Source organism: Fistularia commersonii, chromosome 7 (assembly GCF_037954325.1).
Source record: "Fistularia commersonii isolate RoL2024-O1a breed Wild chromosome 7, RoL_Fcom_v1.0, whole genome shotgun sequence".
NCBI classification, from domain to species: Eukaryota; Metazoa; Chordata; class Actinopteri; order Syngnathiformes; family Fistulariidae; genus Fistularia; species Fistularia commersonii.
In genome coordinates, this window is record NC_141290.1 from 20175977 (window position 1) to 20189992 (window position 14016).

Sequence of the window (14016 nt, forward strand, 5' to 3'; positions counted from 1 at the left end):
CTGCCTGCTGTCTTTTCGTCATTGTAACAGTTTCTAGTCCATACATCATCGCTGGTCTCACCACTGTCTTGTACACCTTTCCTTTCATTCTGGCTGAAAGTCTTCTATCACATAGTACCCCTGACACTTTTCTCCACCCATTCCAACCTGCTTGGACCCGTCTCTTCACCTCTTTTCCACATTCTCCACTGCTCTGGACTGTTGACCCCAAGTACCTGAAATCCTCCAGCTTCTTGATCTCCACTCCCTGTAGCCTCACCGTTCCCCCCGAGTTCCTCTCATTCACAAACATTTACTCTGTCTTGCTGTGACTAACTTTCATTCCTCTCCTTTCCAGAGCACACCTCCACCTCTCTAGATTTTCTTCTACCTGTTTTCTGCTCTCACTACAGATCATAATGTCATACATCATCGTGCATGGAGATTCCTGTCTAACCTCTTCTGTCAGCCTGTCCAACCCCATTGCAAACAAGAAGGGGCTCAGAGCTGATCCCTGATGGAGTCCCACCTCCACCTTGAACTTCTCTGTTACCCCTACAGCACACCATACCACTGTCTCACAGCTAGCATACATATGCTGCACCAGTTTAACATACTTCTCTGCCACTCCAGACTTCCTCATACAATACCAGAGCTCCCCTCTTGGCACCCTGTCATATGCTTTTTCTAGGTCTACAAAAACACAATGCAGCTCCCTCTGGCCTTCACTGTAATTCTCTATTAGCATTCTCAATGCAAATACTGCATCTGTCGCACTCTTTCCAGGCATTAAGCTATACTGCTGTTCACAAATACTGACTTCTGCTCTCAGTCTAGTTTCCACTACTCTTTCCCATAACTTCACTGTATGGCTCATCAACTTTACCCCTCTATAGTGCCGCAATTCTGCACATTCCCCTAATTCTTAAAAATAGGCACCATCACACTTGATAGTGCACACACTTGTCACTCTCTAAGATCCTGCTGAATGATCAAGTCAGAAACTCTACCGCTGCTTCCCCCAGACACGCCCACAACTCCACAGGTATATCATCAGGGCCAAATGGCTTTCCACTCTTCCACATTCATCAGCTCTTCAAAGTACTCTTTCCATCTTCCCATCACTCTTCTAGTATCTGTCAATATATTTCCTTCTCTATCCTTAATCATCCATACCTGTCTTACATCCTTTCCGTCATTATTTCTTTGTTTCCCCAACCTGTATAGATCATTTTCTCCCTCCTAAGTGTCCAGACAAGCATACAGGTCATCATACGCCCTTTGTTCCGCCTTTGCTGCTTCGACCTTTGCCTTATGTTGTATCTCCCATTACTCCTGTCTGTTTTCTTCACTCCCACTTCTTTTTGCTAACCGCTTTCTCTCTATATACTCCTGCACTTCTTCATTCCACCACCAAGTCTCCTTATCTACTTTCCTTCTCGATGTGACATCAAGTACTCTTCTACCTGTCTACCTGATAACACTAGCTGTTGTTGTCCAATCATCTGGAAGCTCACCCTGACCACCCAGACCCTTTCTCAACTCCACCCTGAAAACCATGCAACCCTCCTCCCTTTTCAGCTTCCACCACCTCGTCCTCTGCACTGTCTTTGTCCTCTTCATCTTCCTTGTCACCAGAGTCATCCTACAAACCAGCATCCTATGCTGTCTGGCTACACTCTCACCCACAACTACTTTGCAGGAACTGATCTCTTTCAGGTTACCTTGTCTATACAAGATGTAGTCCACTTGCGTGCAACTACCTCCGCTCTTATAACTTACCCTATGTTCCTGTTTTTTTTGGGAAAAAGATGTTCACTACAGCCATTTCCATCCTTTATGAAAAATCTACCACCATTTGTCCCTCTGAATTACTATCCTGTATACCAAATCTGCCCATCACTTCTTCATCCCCTCTATTGCCTTCACCTACATGCCCATTGAAGTCTGCACCAATTACCACTCTCTCATTTCTGGGAATATTCTGGATCACTTCATCTAACTCATTCCAGAACTTCTCCCTCTCTTCAAATTCACATCCCACCTGTGGGGCATAGCCACAAACAACATTGAGCATCACACCTTCAATTTCCAGTTTCAGACTCATGAGTCTATCTGACATTCTTTTCACCTCTAGAACATTCCTAACAAACTCCTCCTTCAAGATAACTCCTACTCCATTTCTCTGCTTGTCAGTACCATAATAGTACAACTTAAAGCCTGCTCCTAAGCTTCTAGCCCTACTAGCTTTCCACCTGGTCTCCTGGACACACAGTATATCCACCTTCCTTCTCTGCATCATGTCGACCAACTCTCTACCTTTTCCTGTCATTGTCCCGATATTCAAAGTCCCTACTCTGAGTCCAAGGCTCTTTCCTTTCCTCCTCTCTCTCTGCTTCTGAACACGCACTCCTCCTCTTCTTCTTGTTCTTGCCAAGTACTGCTACTAGGCTAATACAGTGATACTAATAATAGGCCTAGCTTTTCCAAATACTTTAAAGTAAAATGAAATACAATTAACAAACAAATAAACCATGCCTTAGAATTGCTATTACATAATGCTCCATAGGACATGTATGCTAGCTGTGAGACGGTGTGCTGTAGGGGTAACAGAAATGTTCAAGGTGGAGGTGGGACTCCATCAGGGATCAGCTCTGAGCCCCTTCTTGTTCACAATGGTCTAAATGAGGTTAGACAGGAATCCCCATGGACCATGATGTTTGTGGATGACATTGTGATCTGTAGCGAGAGCAGACAACAGGTAGAAGAAACTCTAGAGAGGTGGAGGTGTGCTCTGGAAAGGAGAGGAATGAAAGTTAGTCGCAGCAAGACAGAATGTATGTGTGTGAATGAGAGGAACTCGGGTGGAACGGTGAGGCTACAGAGGAGTGAATATCAAGAAATTGGAGGATTTCAGGTACTTGGGGTCAACAGTCCAGAGCAGTGGAGAATGTGGAAAAGAGGTAAAGAGATGAATTGAAGTAGGTTTGAATGGCTGGAGAAAAGTGACGGGGTACTATGCTATAGGGTTAGATGGAGAAAGTTGACTCGCTGTGGCGACCCCTGAAGGGAAAAGCCGAAAGAAGAGGAAGAAGAAGAAGAAGAAGAATTACATAATGCTCCACGTTATTTAATTTCTTAGAGAATAAAAAAGTTGCAAGTGCATTTTGTAATAATCTTCTCAAAATGTAATAACTTATAACATGATGCGGCAAAATTTATTACAAAATGCGTTGAGGCAGGTTATTTCAAAATGCGGCTTTATTGCAAAATGAAATGAGAAGGTTATTACATTTTGGACATTTATTACAAAATGCACTGTTATTACAAAATGCGGCTCAGCACCCTCCATGAAGGGGAAAGCCGAAAGGAAAAGAAAATTAAAATTAATTCACAAATGCATTAATCTAATGTTTTTATCCAAATACTATACGCACATGCACATGTACAGACACACAAACACACATACACACACACACATACACACACACACACACACACACACACACACACACACACACACAAACACAAACACAAACACACAGACATTCACACACAAACACACAGACATTCACACACACACACACACACACACACACACACACACACAAGTACATCAGTTGCCTTCAGTGGACCCATTAGATATTAAAAGTAACTGAACTAATAACATTTAATTTAATTATTGATCAGCCTGATGAATATTTGTTTAGCTGGGATGTAGGGATGTAACTGTCTGTGTGTGTATTTTTGTGTATGTGTGTGCGAGTGTCTGTGTTAGTGTTACCATTTTCTCAATGACAAGAAACAGAGACAACAAAAGGGAAAGATAGATTGAGGAAGAGAGGGATATGAGGGTACAGGGAATGAGATAAAGAGAGAGAAAGGATAAACCACAAGGCTTAATCTGAAACTAACTATATGCAATCTTGTAGAGCTTTTACTCTCTACATTTTACCGCAGTCTTCTTACGTTGTTGCTATGGAAACACATCTTGAGGATCATATTTATTGGGACACTAACCCTGCTAACCTCTGTTTGTGCAGAAAAAAAATAAAAGACAAGGAAGTGTGGAAGTGTTACCAAATGCAATAAATGAAAAGATGAAGAAAGAAAGAAAGAAAGAAAGAAAGAAAGAAAGAAAGAAAGAAAGAAAGAAAGAAACTGAGAGGAATCTGCAGGGAAAACATTTTTTTCTGACTTCTCCCTTGATAAATTTTGGACCGTTTTTTCCGGAATCGAATTTATCAATATTTCCCAGGGGAATTCGCAGGATTGTTTTCAGAAATCACTGGAACACAATTAGAGCAGATAGAAGGATGCCGGCTGGGATAGGCTCCAGCATCCCCTGCAAGCCTGAACGCAGGATAAGTGGCAGAAGATGGATGGATGGGTGATATTGTAGTAGGATAATATCAAAATGACAACTGAAGTCAAAATTTTTTGAATTGTTGTTTTTGAGTTTTTTTTTAATTTCAAGCCATTTTTAGATCCCTTTCTAGAAGACATGTATACTGGAGAAATAGCATTTTAACCTTGGTAATATAAAAACAGAATTTTGTTTACATATACTAAATAATATTTCCTACACTGATTAAGTAGATTAAATATTCATTAATTCATTCATTATCTATACCAGTTATCCAGCACTCAGAGTCGCGGGGGCACTAGAGCCTATCCCAGCAGTTTTTGGGCAAGATACACCCTCACCATTTGGTCACAGGGCCACATATGGAGACAAACAGACATTCATTCTCGATTCACACCACATCACATCAATTTAGGTAATTTAGGGTCTCTAAAGAACATGTCTTTTGACTGTGGGATGAAACCGGAGAACACAAAGAAAACCAACCTAGAGAAGGGGAGAACATGCAAACTTGTCACAGACAGGACCCTTACCTGGATAAACCAGGAACCTTCTTGCTGTGAGGCAGAGAAGCTAACCACTGCATCATCATAGATAGAGATAGATTTAACTTAAATTTCTCTGTATGCACTTTTTATTATGACTATTATGAGCATCAGTGAGCCACCAAAACTGCTAAATCCATTCAAAATACCCCCCCCCCCCCCCCCCCCCGTCTCTCAGAGAACATGTTTAATATCCAAGCCTTTAGACACGTTACATCAGTTATATTAATTAATAAAGATCCTGACTTTCTTACAAGCTATTTTTGTTTGGAATTTTTTATACTTTTCAGAGTGAATCAAGCATCTTCGGATGCCTTCATTCTGCTGATGCTGCAATTTATCCAAACATAACCCAGGTGTCAAATAACTGGAAAATATACTTACTAATTGATTTCAGTCACTGAAAACCCAGTTCAACATCTGATTGGCATGAAGTTGAGCAAAAAGTTGTCAACAGATGTAAAGGTCTGAAGACATGATGGCTGCGGGAAGTGTGCTCACTTTTTTAAATTTGATTTTACTATTTAAACACGGGTACACAGCACATTTTCTTATAATTACCCATAAGACAGCAGAGTCATTTTTTTCTCACTGCAAGAATGTCACTGTTTCAATTCAAACAGGAAGCCTTTCTGTGTGAAATGTACATGTTCTCCGTGTGTCAAAGTATTGTATTTTCTATTTTTACTGATGGCTTATTCCTTCTGGATTGCACAGCATTTTGTTGGAAAGCTCTGGCAATAGGAATAATAAGAATACTAATATTGCAATTATTGGGCCGTTTGTTATATATTCTTTGTCTTATTATTATTACCACTACTACTATTACTATACAAAACACAATTAAAGATTAATCTAAATGCCACAAAACAAGTTTTTCTTTGTTGATTCATTCAGATAAAAAAATGTATCATTCATTCAATAAAGCCAAAACTTAATTTGAATTTCAAAATATCTTCATCTAGGATTTTCAGCAAGCTCTTTTTAGCCTGATGCTTCCTTTCTAATTACCTCCGGGACATTCTCTGATCATTTGCATCCTGTTGCAACAGCTGACAAGGCTTATTATTGTCCTATAGGAGTTTGTCTTGTGATAGCTTAATTGGCTGTTAAAATGCTCCATGAGTGTTTGCCATCACCTGATGATCAGAGTCACATGAACAGGAACTACTTGAATACATCAAATAGCTGGACACTCCTGACGTTTATATTGTGATCTCTGATTGATTACAATTGGCAAGACCCATTAATATGATGAGTCCTAATGCCCTCAGAGTATTATTGGTATTGTATTGGGTTGTTTGTATCTGATTTGTATGAATGTCACATCACAAACATCATAAACACAATGAAAACTTAAGAGAAGAATCCACGTGCTAGAATTATCAGAGAAATTAGAATCAGTTGAAAAAAACATGAATCTTCTTCTCCTTTCGACTTTTCCCTTCAGGGGTCGCCACAGCGAATCAACCCTCTCCATCTAGCCCTATTCTCTGTATCCTCCTCTCTCACACCAACTACCTTCATATCCTCTCTCGCTACATCCATAAATCTTCTCTTTGGTCTTCCTCGAGACTTCTTGCCTGGCAGCTCCAATTCCAGCATCCGTCTACCAATATATTCACTATACCTTCTCTGTACATGACCGAACCATCTCAGTCTGGCTTCTCTGACCTTCTCTCCAAAACATCTAACATGTGCTGTTCCTCTGATAGACTCATTCCTGATCCTACCCATCCTGGTCACTCCCAAAGAAAACCTCAACATCTTCATCTCTGCGACCTTTAGCTCTGTCTCCTGTCTTTTGGTCATTGTAACTGTTTCTAGGCCATACAGCATCACTGGTCACACCACTGTCTTGTACACCTTTCCTTTCATTTTCTCTGATAATCTTCTCTCGCATAGAACTGAGGAAGTATGTAGGATGAGGGATGAAACGACTTCAAGTGGAGATTTTCAAGTCCAGTTGCCCAGACAAGAAGATTTGGACATGGTCTACAGAACTTACCTAAAATATAATTTCCTGGTCTTGGATCTGAGGTATGGTATTTTTCATGCGATATGATGCTTTCACTTTTGGTAGTTTAAATACCTCTCCTGTGTGTTGCCTTTAAACAAGTGGCGTCAGATTTGTTCATTTTAGTTTACAACAGTAGGGATTGTATGTTCATTGTGCAAAGGAGGTTTTCTAAATCAAATGTGATACTTTATATTCACAACACTTTGGCATGGGGCACATGCAGAGTTAGGTGAAAACACGATTAATTTCAAATCATTTTCCTGCATGTTCACAGAGGTTTCCTTGCCCACCTTTAATGCTATACTGATCTGCCTAGTTAATAAGCAACTCCAGAAACTTTAGACAAGAGAAACTCTTTCTGTGCTGATTAATGTGACTACCTGCCTGCCTAATCAGTCTGGATGTTTGCTCCTATCTCCAGCCCCCTGCTGGAGGCCCACACCCACACAAGCACTCCAATTATATTACCTACTATGTGTTTGTTTGTGTGTGTGTGTGTGTATGTGTATGTGTGTGTGTGTGTGTGTGTGTGTGTGTGTATGTGTGTGTGTGTGTGTGTGTGTGTGGACGCGGATACACTCCCATCTGTGGTTGTTAGCTGATAAAGAATCAATACAGGAAGGATTTAAACTCAAACCCCTGCAGATAAAATTCACCTACACACACATAAATACAAATTCCCGGCATTTATCAGAAAAACTGCACCTGAATCTAATTGATAACATCAAAATAAGTGGATTTAGCAACAATTATACTGTGTCTGTCTATCAATAATAAAGCAATGACAGGTTGAGAAACTCTTAAACACATTTCCTCCGTCTGTTTGATTTAACTCCATGTTAAACTTTTCGAATGTGGAGCATATTTTCTACAGTGACACCATTGGGCTGTATATCAAACATCAAACAGAAACCTCATGTGACTGATCATTGATAAGAGTAAATGAAGAGTAATTTTCCTGCTTATATGTATCATTTTTTGAAATCATGTTTAAACATGACAGTTGAAATGTAAAACTTGTGAATTGTTGCTTCAAACAGCAAGATGGGCCAGGCTAATTGGCAGAAGGTGTTCCTGCCAGGACATAAACTCACACACATACAGTATATACACATCCACCCACACTCACACCCACAAGGACAAGAACTAATATGAGTGCCAGACTTGGTATTTGGTATTAGCCAATGATACACACACACACACACACACACACACACACACACACACACACACACACACACACACACACACACACACACACACACACACACACACACACACGGCTGGACATGGATTTTTTTCAATACAAACCCCCTGTTATAGTTAGTTGTTTATTGACATAAAGTTTGTGCTTTTGGGATCAAGGGGTACTTGCAGATATTTTGATAATACTGCTATGTAAAAAAAGAAAGGAAAATAACCCAACAGCAAGAAGATTAAAAATATAAACTAATTTCAGGACAGAATCTGAGCCGCAGAGAGGGGTCATCACATTCAGAGAAATGTAAACATATATATAGATATATATATATATATATAGATAGATAGATAGATAGATAGATAGATAGATAGATAGATAGATAGATAGATAGATAGATAGATAGATAGATAGATAGATAGATAGATAGATAGATAGATAGATAGATAACTAAACTATAAAGGGTTTTTTAAACCAGTTTGTGTGTTCAACGTAAGTGGTCATCCAATCATTCATCATTTCATTAATTCTTTCATTGTCTGTACTGCTTATCCTGGATTGTCATGACGGGGCTTGCAGCTGACATTGCTGAGAAGTAGGAACCCCCAGTATGGCAAAGAACCATTTACTCTGTCATTCACGTGTCTGTACAATTTCTACAATGATCCTAAAACATGGATTTAAATTTTTTGAGGAAGCTAGAGAAAACACACACAGACACATGGAGAACAAGTTAAAAGGCGAGAAGAGAAACTTTGAACTGAACTAGGAGCCTCTATGGTGCACTGCACTACTGTAATTCCCAAATGTGTACATCAATGTTTTTTTTTCCTGTTTTTGATGTACTTGTAAAATGGTTTTTCCATTAATCTCATATAAGGACACTTGGTTACAGTGCGTTACTTCTGGTGAGAGGTGGGTAAAACAAATGTTCAATTTATTCCTTATGGAACTGGGATGTTTCTCATTCTAGGTAATGAACTTTTGAGCACAATGTCACACCCCAAGACCCCCAAATAAGACATAAAAATCTGGACTGTCCTTACCAGCTTCTCTGCTAAGCTGCATGAAGGCATCAACACCCTTTTCGCCATAGCTTCCCTCTGAAGCAACGGTGGAGACATAGTTCCATCCCATGGCCTTGACGATGTCCACCATTGCCTGAGCCTGGAAGCTGTCAGGAGGAACCACCCGTGAGAAGAAGTCGTAGCGACGGTCGTCACTCAGCTCTGGCGCTGTTGAAGCATAGCTAATCTGAGGAATCTGAGTGAGGAGAAGAGTGTAAAAAAGTTGAAGGACATGAGGACAAACCCGAAAAAATCAAAGAATGAAGTGGCTTTGTTGGCATAACAGTGTACTTCTAGGTGACGAATGTTTCATAGGGTGTGTGGTTTTCCGAGTCAGCAGGCAAGTGGTAAAATCTGACTTTCTGGCAGGATGTCGGTGAAATAATGGTTATGAAATTAATGAGGGAATACTTGTGGAAAAAAAAAAAATCTATGGTTGAGATAAAAATTCGTTATACCTTTAGAATAAAATTAGTATGTTTTGGAAATACTTTATGTACCTCTGTTACTTTACTATTCTGTGGGAAAACTTTGCTTATTATCTGAACCCATGTCTCAATTCGCACAGGGGAGACCGACAAGTCAAAACAATAGCATGTACCGTATTTTCCGCTCTATAAGGCGCACCTAAAAGCCTTTAATTTTCTGAAAACCCGACAGTGCGCCTTATAATCCTGTTCGCCTCATATATGGATCAATATTGAGCCGCAAGAGGTCTCAATACTACAGGAAGCAGCTGACGACTCCATTTTCCCCCGTAGAAGAAGTAGCACGCGGTGCATGCTGGGACATTTTACTGCGCGGAGCGCATTTTCATTTCCGTGTGTGTGTATGTGTGTGTGTTTGTCTGTGTGTGTGTGTGTGTGTGTGTGTGTGTGTGTGTGTGTGAGAGAGAGAGAGAGAGAGAGAGAGAGAGAGAGAGAGAGAGAGAGAGAGAGAGAGAGAGAGAGAGAGAGAGAGCGAGAAGACCCCAAAACGGCTCCTTTCAAGAGACACGCTTATAACGCAGGGTTTAAACTCAAGGCTATTGGTCACGCTGGAGAACAAGGGAATAGAGCAGTGGCGACAGAATTCAACATTAACGAAACAATGGTGTGGATGTGGAGGAAGCAACAAGATGACGACTAAACAGAGTTTCAGAGCGAACAAAGCGAGATGGCTGCAGCTAAGAGGACAAACTTCAACAGTCGGTTGTTGAACAGAGACCAAGTGTCACCACAGTCACTATTTGAATGAAGGCAACAGTGCTAGCTAGCAAACTTAATATCAATTAATTAAGTGGCGGTCCTTCTCGGTGCTTTCATTTTATGAAAAGCTTTAAACTGTGACAAATGGAGTTGGAAAAACATTGTTTTCAATGAAGGTGGCGCAAATACCTGTAAAAGCTACCTTGTTTTGGGAATGAACGGCATTGTCAGAACGTTGGTTTGTATTCTATTAATAAAGTTTGACTGACTTATCAGACAGTTTTGTTGACATTCTCTTCAGCGCAGCTCCATTTGGTGAATGCATAACGCAACCCCAGCCACTACTGTAGCTTCTATTCTATGCGCCTAATAAGGTGGTGCGCCTTATATATGATTTTTTTTTAAATAGGCCATTCATTGAAGGCGCGCCTTATAATCCGGTGCGCCTTATAGTGCGGAAAGTACAGTACTCAGCCTCCAAGATGTCCTTGCTTGATCAACTGTCTGTCTTCCAAACAATGTGTCCTTATCTGTCTCATACGTGAAACCAAGTAGACCCATCTCCTGACTGATGGAATGTGTCCTTCAAGATGCCACCTTCTCTCTTACAGTTGGACCATCGTAGGGGCAGACACATCTCCTGACTGCATCCTTCAAGGGGACGCCTCCTCTCTATGCATAAAAACCAAGCCTCGCCGTATGTTTTTTGTACTCTCCTGCAGACAACTCTGTGCTCTGCATGACTTGTACCTTTTAAGGCTTCAAAATAAACATCAAAAGACCATTCTGCCCCTTCTTTGTTATTCACCAAGTTTCCTAAAGAAGCCTCAAAAAATGTTCACAACAGTTTGGTGTCAGACGTGACCTGAATATCCATTGGGAATCACCTGGGCTGTCCGTGGCTGATCACCAGGATTGACAATTCTCTCTACCTCAAAAAAAGGGAATTACAGAGAAAGAGGAGCGTTGTCTATGGAGGAGAACCGATCGACTTCACGTCTATCCAACGAAGTATAAATACTGATCCGGGGAGACACACGATTTCTAAAATTTCTAAAAGACAGCCATACTAATGATTGTCTGAGGCAGGATAGTCATTTCTTTGACTGTCTATCTCATAAATCTTATTGAGTATCCTACCTAACTGACCACGGTTCAGCCCAACATCCTGCAGCATCTAAAAAGGTAAGTGATAACATGTACACAGCACACGAGCTTGTAACTAACCCCACATAAAACACGCAGAAGGACTAAAAGTTCTGGGGAATGACCAACAAATAGTTTCACTCCACTATAAACCCAAAACTAATGTGTTATTTGTAAGATTAATGGGGGATCTCGTTTGGCCCCGGACAAAGACTTAATAATGTTGTCTTTCCTCGAGCACAGCTCATGCCAGCCAACCAAATGCACTGCACTGCCAAGGTCTCTCCTGATTCTGATGACAAATTTTAGCGATCATTTTTCGTGGAACTGAATGATAGTTTAAAAATAGAAACCTTCTATTGGAGTTCCATGTGCTGCCCAGCATCTTTCATCCTCACACCAGAACAGACAGAATTCTAGCAAATAGCCAGATCTGCACCACATGTGACACTCTCCAAGACACCTGTAGACAGGGGCAGAGATTTGGGCATTTATAATCTCATGCAAAAACATAACTGACTGGGTGCCCACACATCAACCTCAAGTTATGTTCTCACCATCAAAAGATGTCTATAAAATTCGAAATCCTATTTAAATTGAAACCCTCCGATCTGTATACTTACTTGATTACCCAAATGACCATTCTAAAAATTTGCTACAGCTAATGTATTGTAATTATTCAATCTCTGACCTCCAAGAATGACTGAAGACTGTTCCCCAAGGTCTATGGGCAGCTGACAAATATGGTGTTGGCCTTATACAATCCGGTGCACATAACTGCGTGTTCGAGTTAAAGACCAAAAGCACCCCAATAACCTCTTAAACCTGAAGCAATCAATGGATTCAAGCCAGTATTTGAGCCTGTTTCGTTGACATGCTGAATGTAGAAGTGAAGCGCTGTAATACCCTCATCCTGGCCACACGTATGCCACTCCCTGATGACAGAGTCCCACGACACGCATGGCTGTACAGCACAACTCATCCAAACCTGCACCCCGCAACCTGACTTAAAAGACACACCACTGACCAACCCCTTACCTAATACTTCATGTTGACAGGTCTGCCTCCCATGGTCAAGACGGAAAGAATAATGTGGATTTTGCTGTTGTCACTGGACCACGGTTGTGTGTGTTTGGGACCTCTGCTCTCCCGTTACTTAGCACACGCAGTGATACTGGTAGCTCTCGTGGAAGCCTGTATCCCTAAGGGAGATGCCGCAGCTTTACAAGGCAGCCAAAGCTTTCTATCTGCGACCCTTGAAGGCACATACATATCTATTTCTAAGCCATCTGGCAATTTCACAGATCCAAAAATTTAACCACATGCCCAAAAAACAACTCTGGCGATCCTCAGGGGCCGTTATGACCCTGTCACAAGGGTCTGGTGGGGACCATCCATGCCTGCCCAAACATTTCTTCCATATGTCAAAGGGGGGCAAGTTAGGCCAGATGAAAACTCACTGGTTTGCTAAAGGTTTCTCTGTAAGAGCACGAAAATACTGCGAAATTTGTTGAGCAAACCAGTGAAAGTGACGGCCATGGCAGCACATCCATCTCAAACTAGACCATTTGAACACCTAATGATCGATTTTATTGAGCGAACACCATCAGAAGGGAAAAAGTATTGCCCGGTAATTGCTGACATGTGGTTGAAATGGATGGAACTCACTGGAAGTGCTACAAGGGGTTGTGCTTTGTGCTCTCCGCTAACCAATCCCCACAGCTAAAAGGACGATTATCGATTGTGAGAAAGCCCACACCCCTTGGTTGTTTCAAAACAATTGTTACCCTACTCTGATCACTCTTACCAACCCTCACCTCGAGGATATGGACACATATGTATTGGGGAGGTACCAAATGTGGACTGATCCACTGCGACAATTCATGATCAACAAGACCAATAAATCTACAGATGTAGAAAAGGACAATAATGATGATGACCAAACATTACAAACTGATGCAACTCACAAATTTCACAGGGGTTCAAAATCACACAACTAAGTCTAATTATACAAATGCAATATATGCCTGGGGCCCTCTAACTTTGTATGACAACAAGTGGTTGTGACAAGCCGAGTGCTGCTTCATTGCCATTGTATGGGTGTGAAACTCAGAGTTTAGTCATATTTAGCACAGGAGCCATTTGGCGTATGGAACGACTGTGGACAATGAGAACAGTCACCTACAGCTGAAGGGAAGGTTGTCTACACCCCAGGACTACTCTTACAAAAATTGCAATCCTGTTTGGATTACCCTTGTTAATCCTCATTCTAAGGATTACGGTATTTATGTGCTGGGAATAGGGGGAAAAGATCCCCTATGGCAGTTAGTTATCTGTGTAGTTGATGAATCAACAGGCACGAAAAGTGGGATAATGAAAGCCAAGTTAATTTCTGCAAAAGTTCAAGCCAAAAGCATAGATACAGGTTTCCAAGATAGAAATCTATGGCTAGAAAGAATAGCAGACACAAAACAGGCAATAAATCAATCAGTGCATGATGTGTTCAAG

At 41.1% G+C, this 14016-nt stretch overlaps 1 protein-coding gene across 4 annotated transcripts in view; it reads right to left on the reverse strand.

Annotated features, from left to right (window-relative positions):
* The window catches only part of grm7 (glutamate metabotropic receptor 7), a 152502-nt gene that overhangs the window by 85581 nt on the left and 52905 nt on the right, over positions 1-14016 (reverse strand). For all 4 annotated transcript variants that reach the window (XR_015106422.1, XM_086150254.1, XM_086150253.1 and 1 more), the window contains exon 2: positions 9155-9371. Coding sequence is in view for 3 of the 4 variants with exons in the window: in XM_086150254.1 (XP_086006380.1) it covers positions 9155-9371 (217 nt within the window). In the remaining variant the exon portion in view is untranslated. The remainder of the gene's footprint in view (positions 1-9154; positions 9372-14016) is intronic.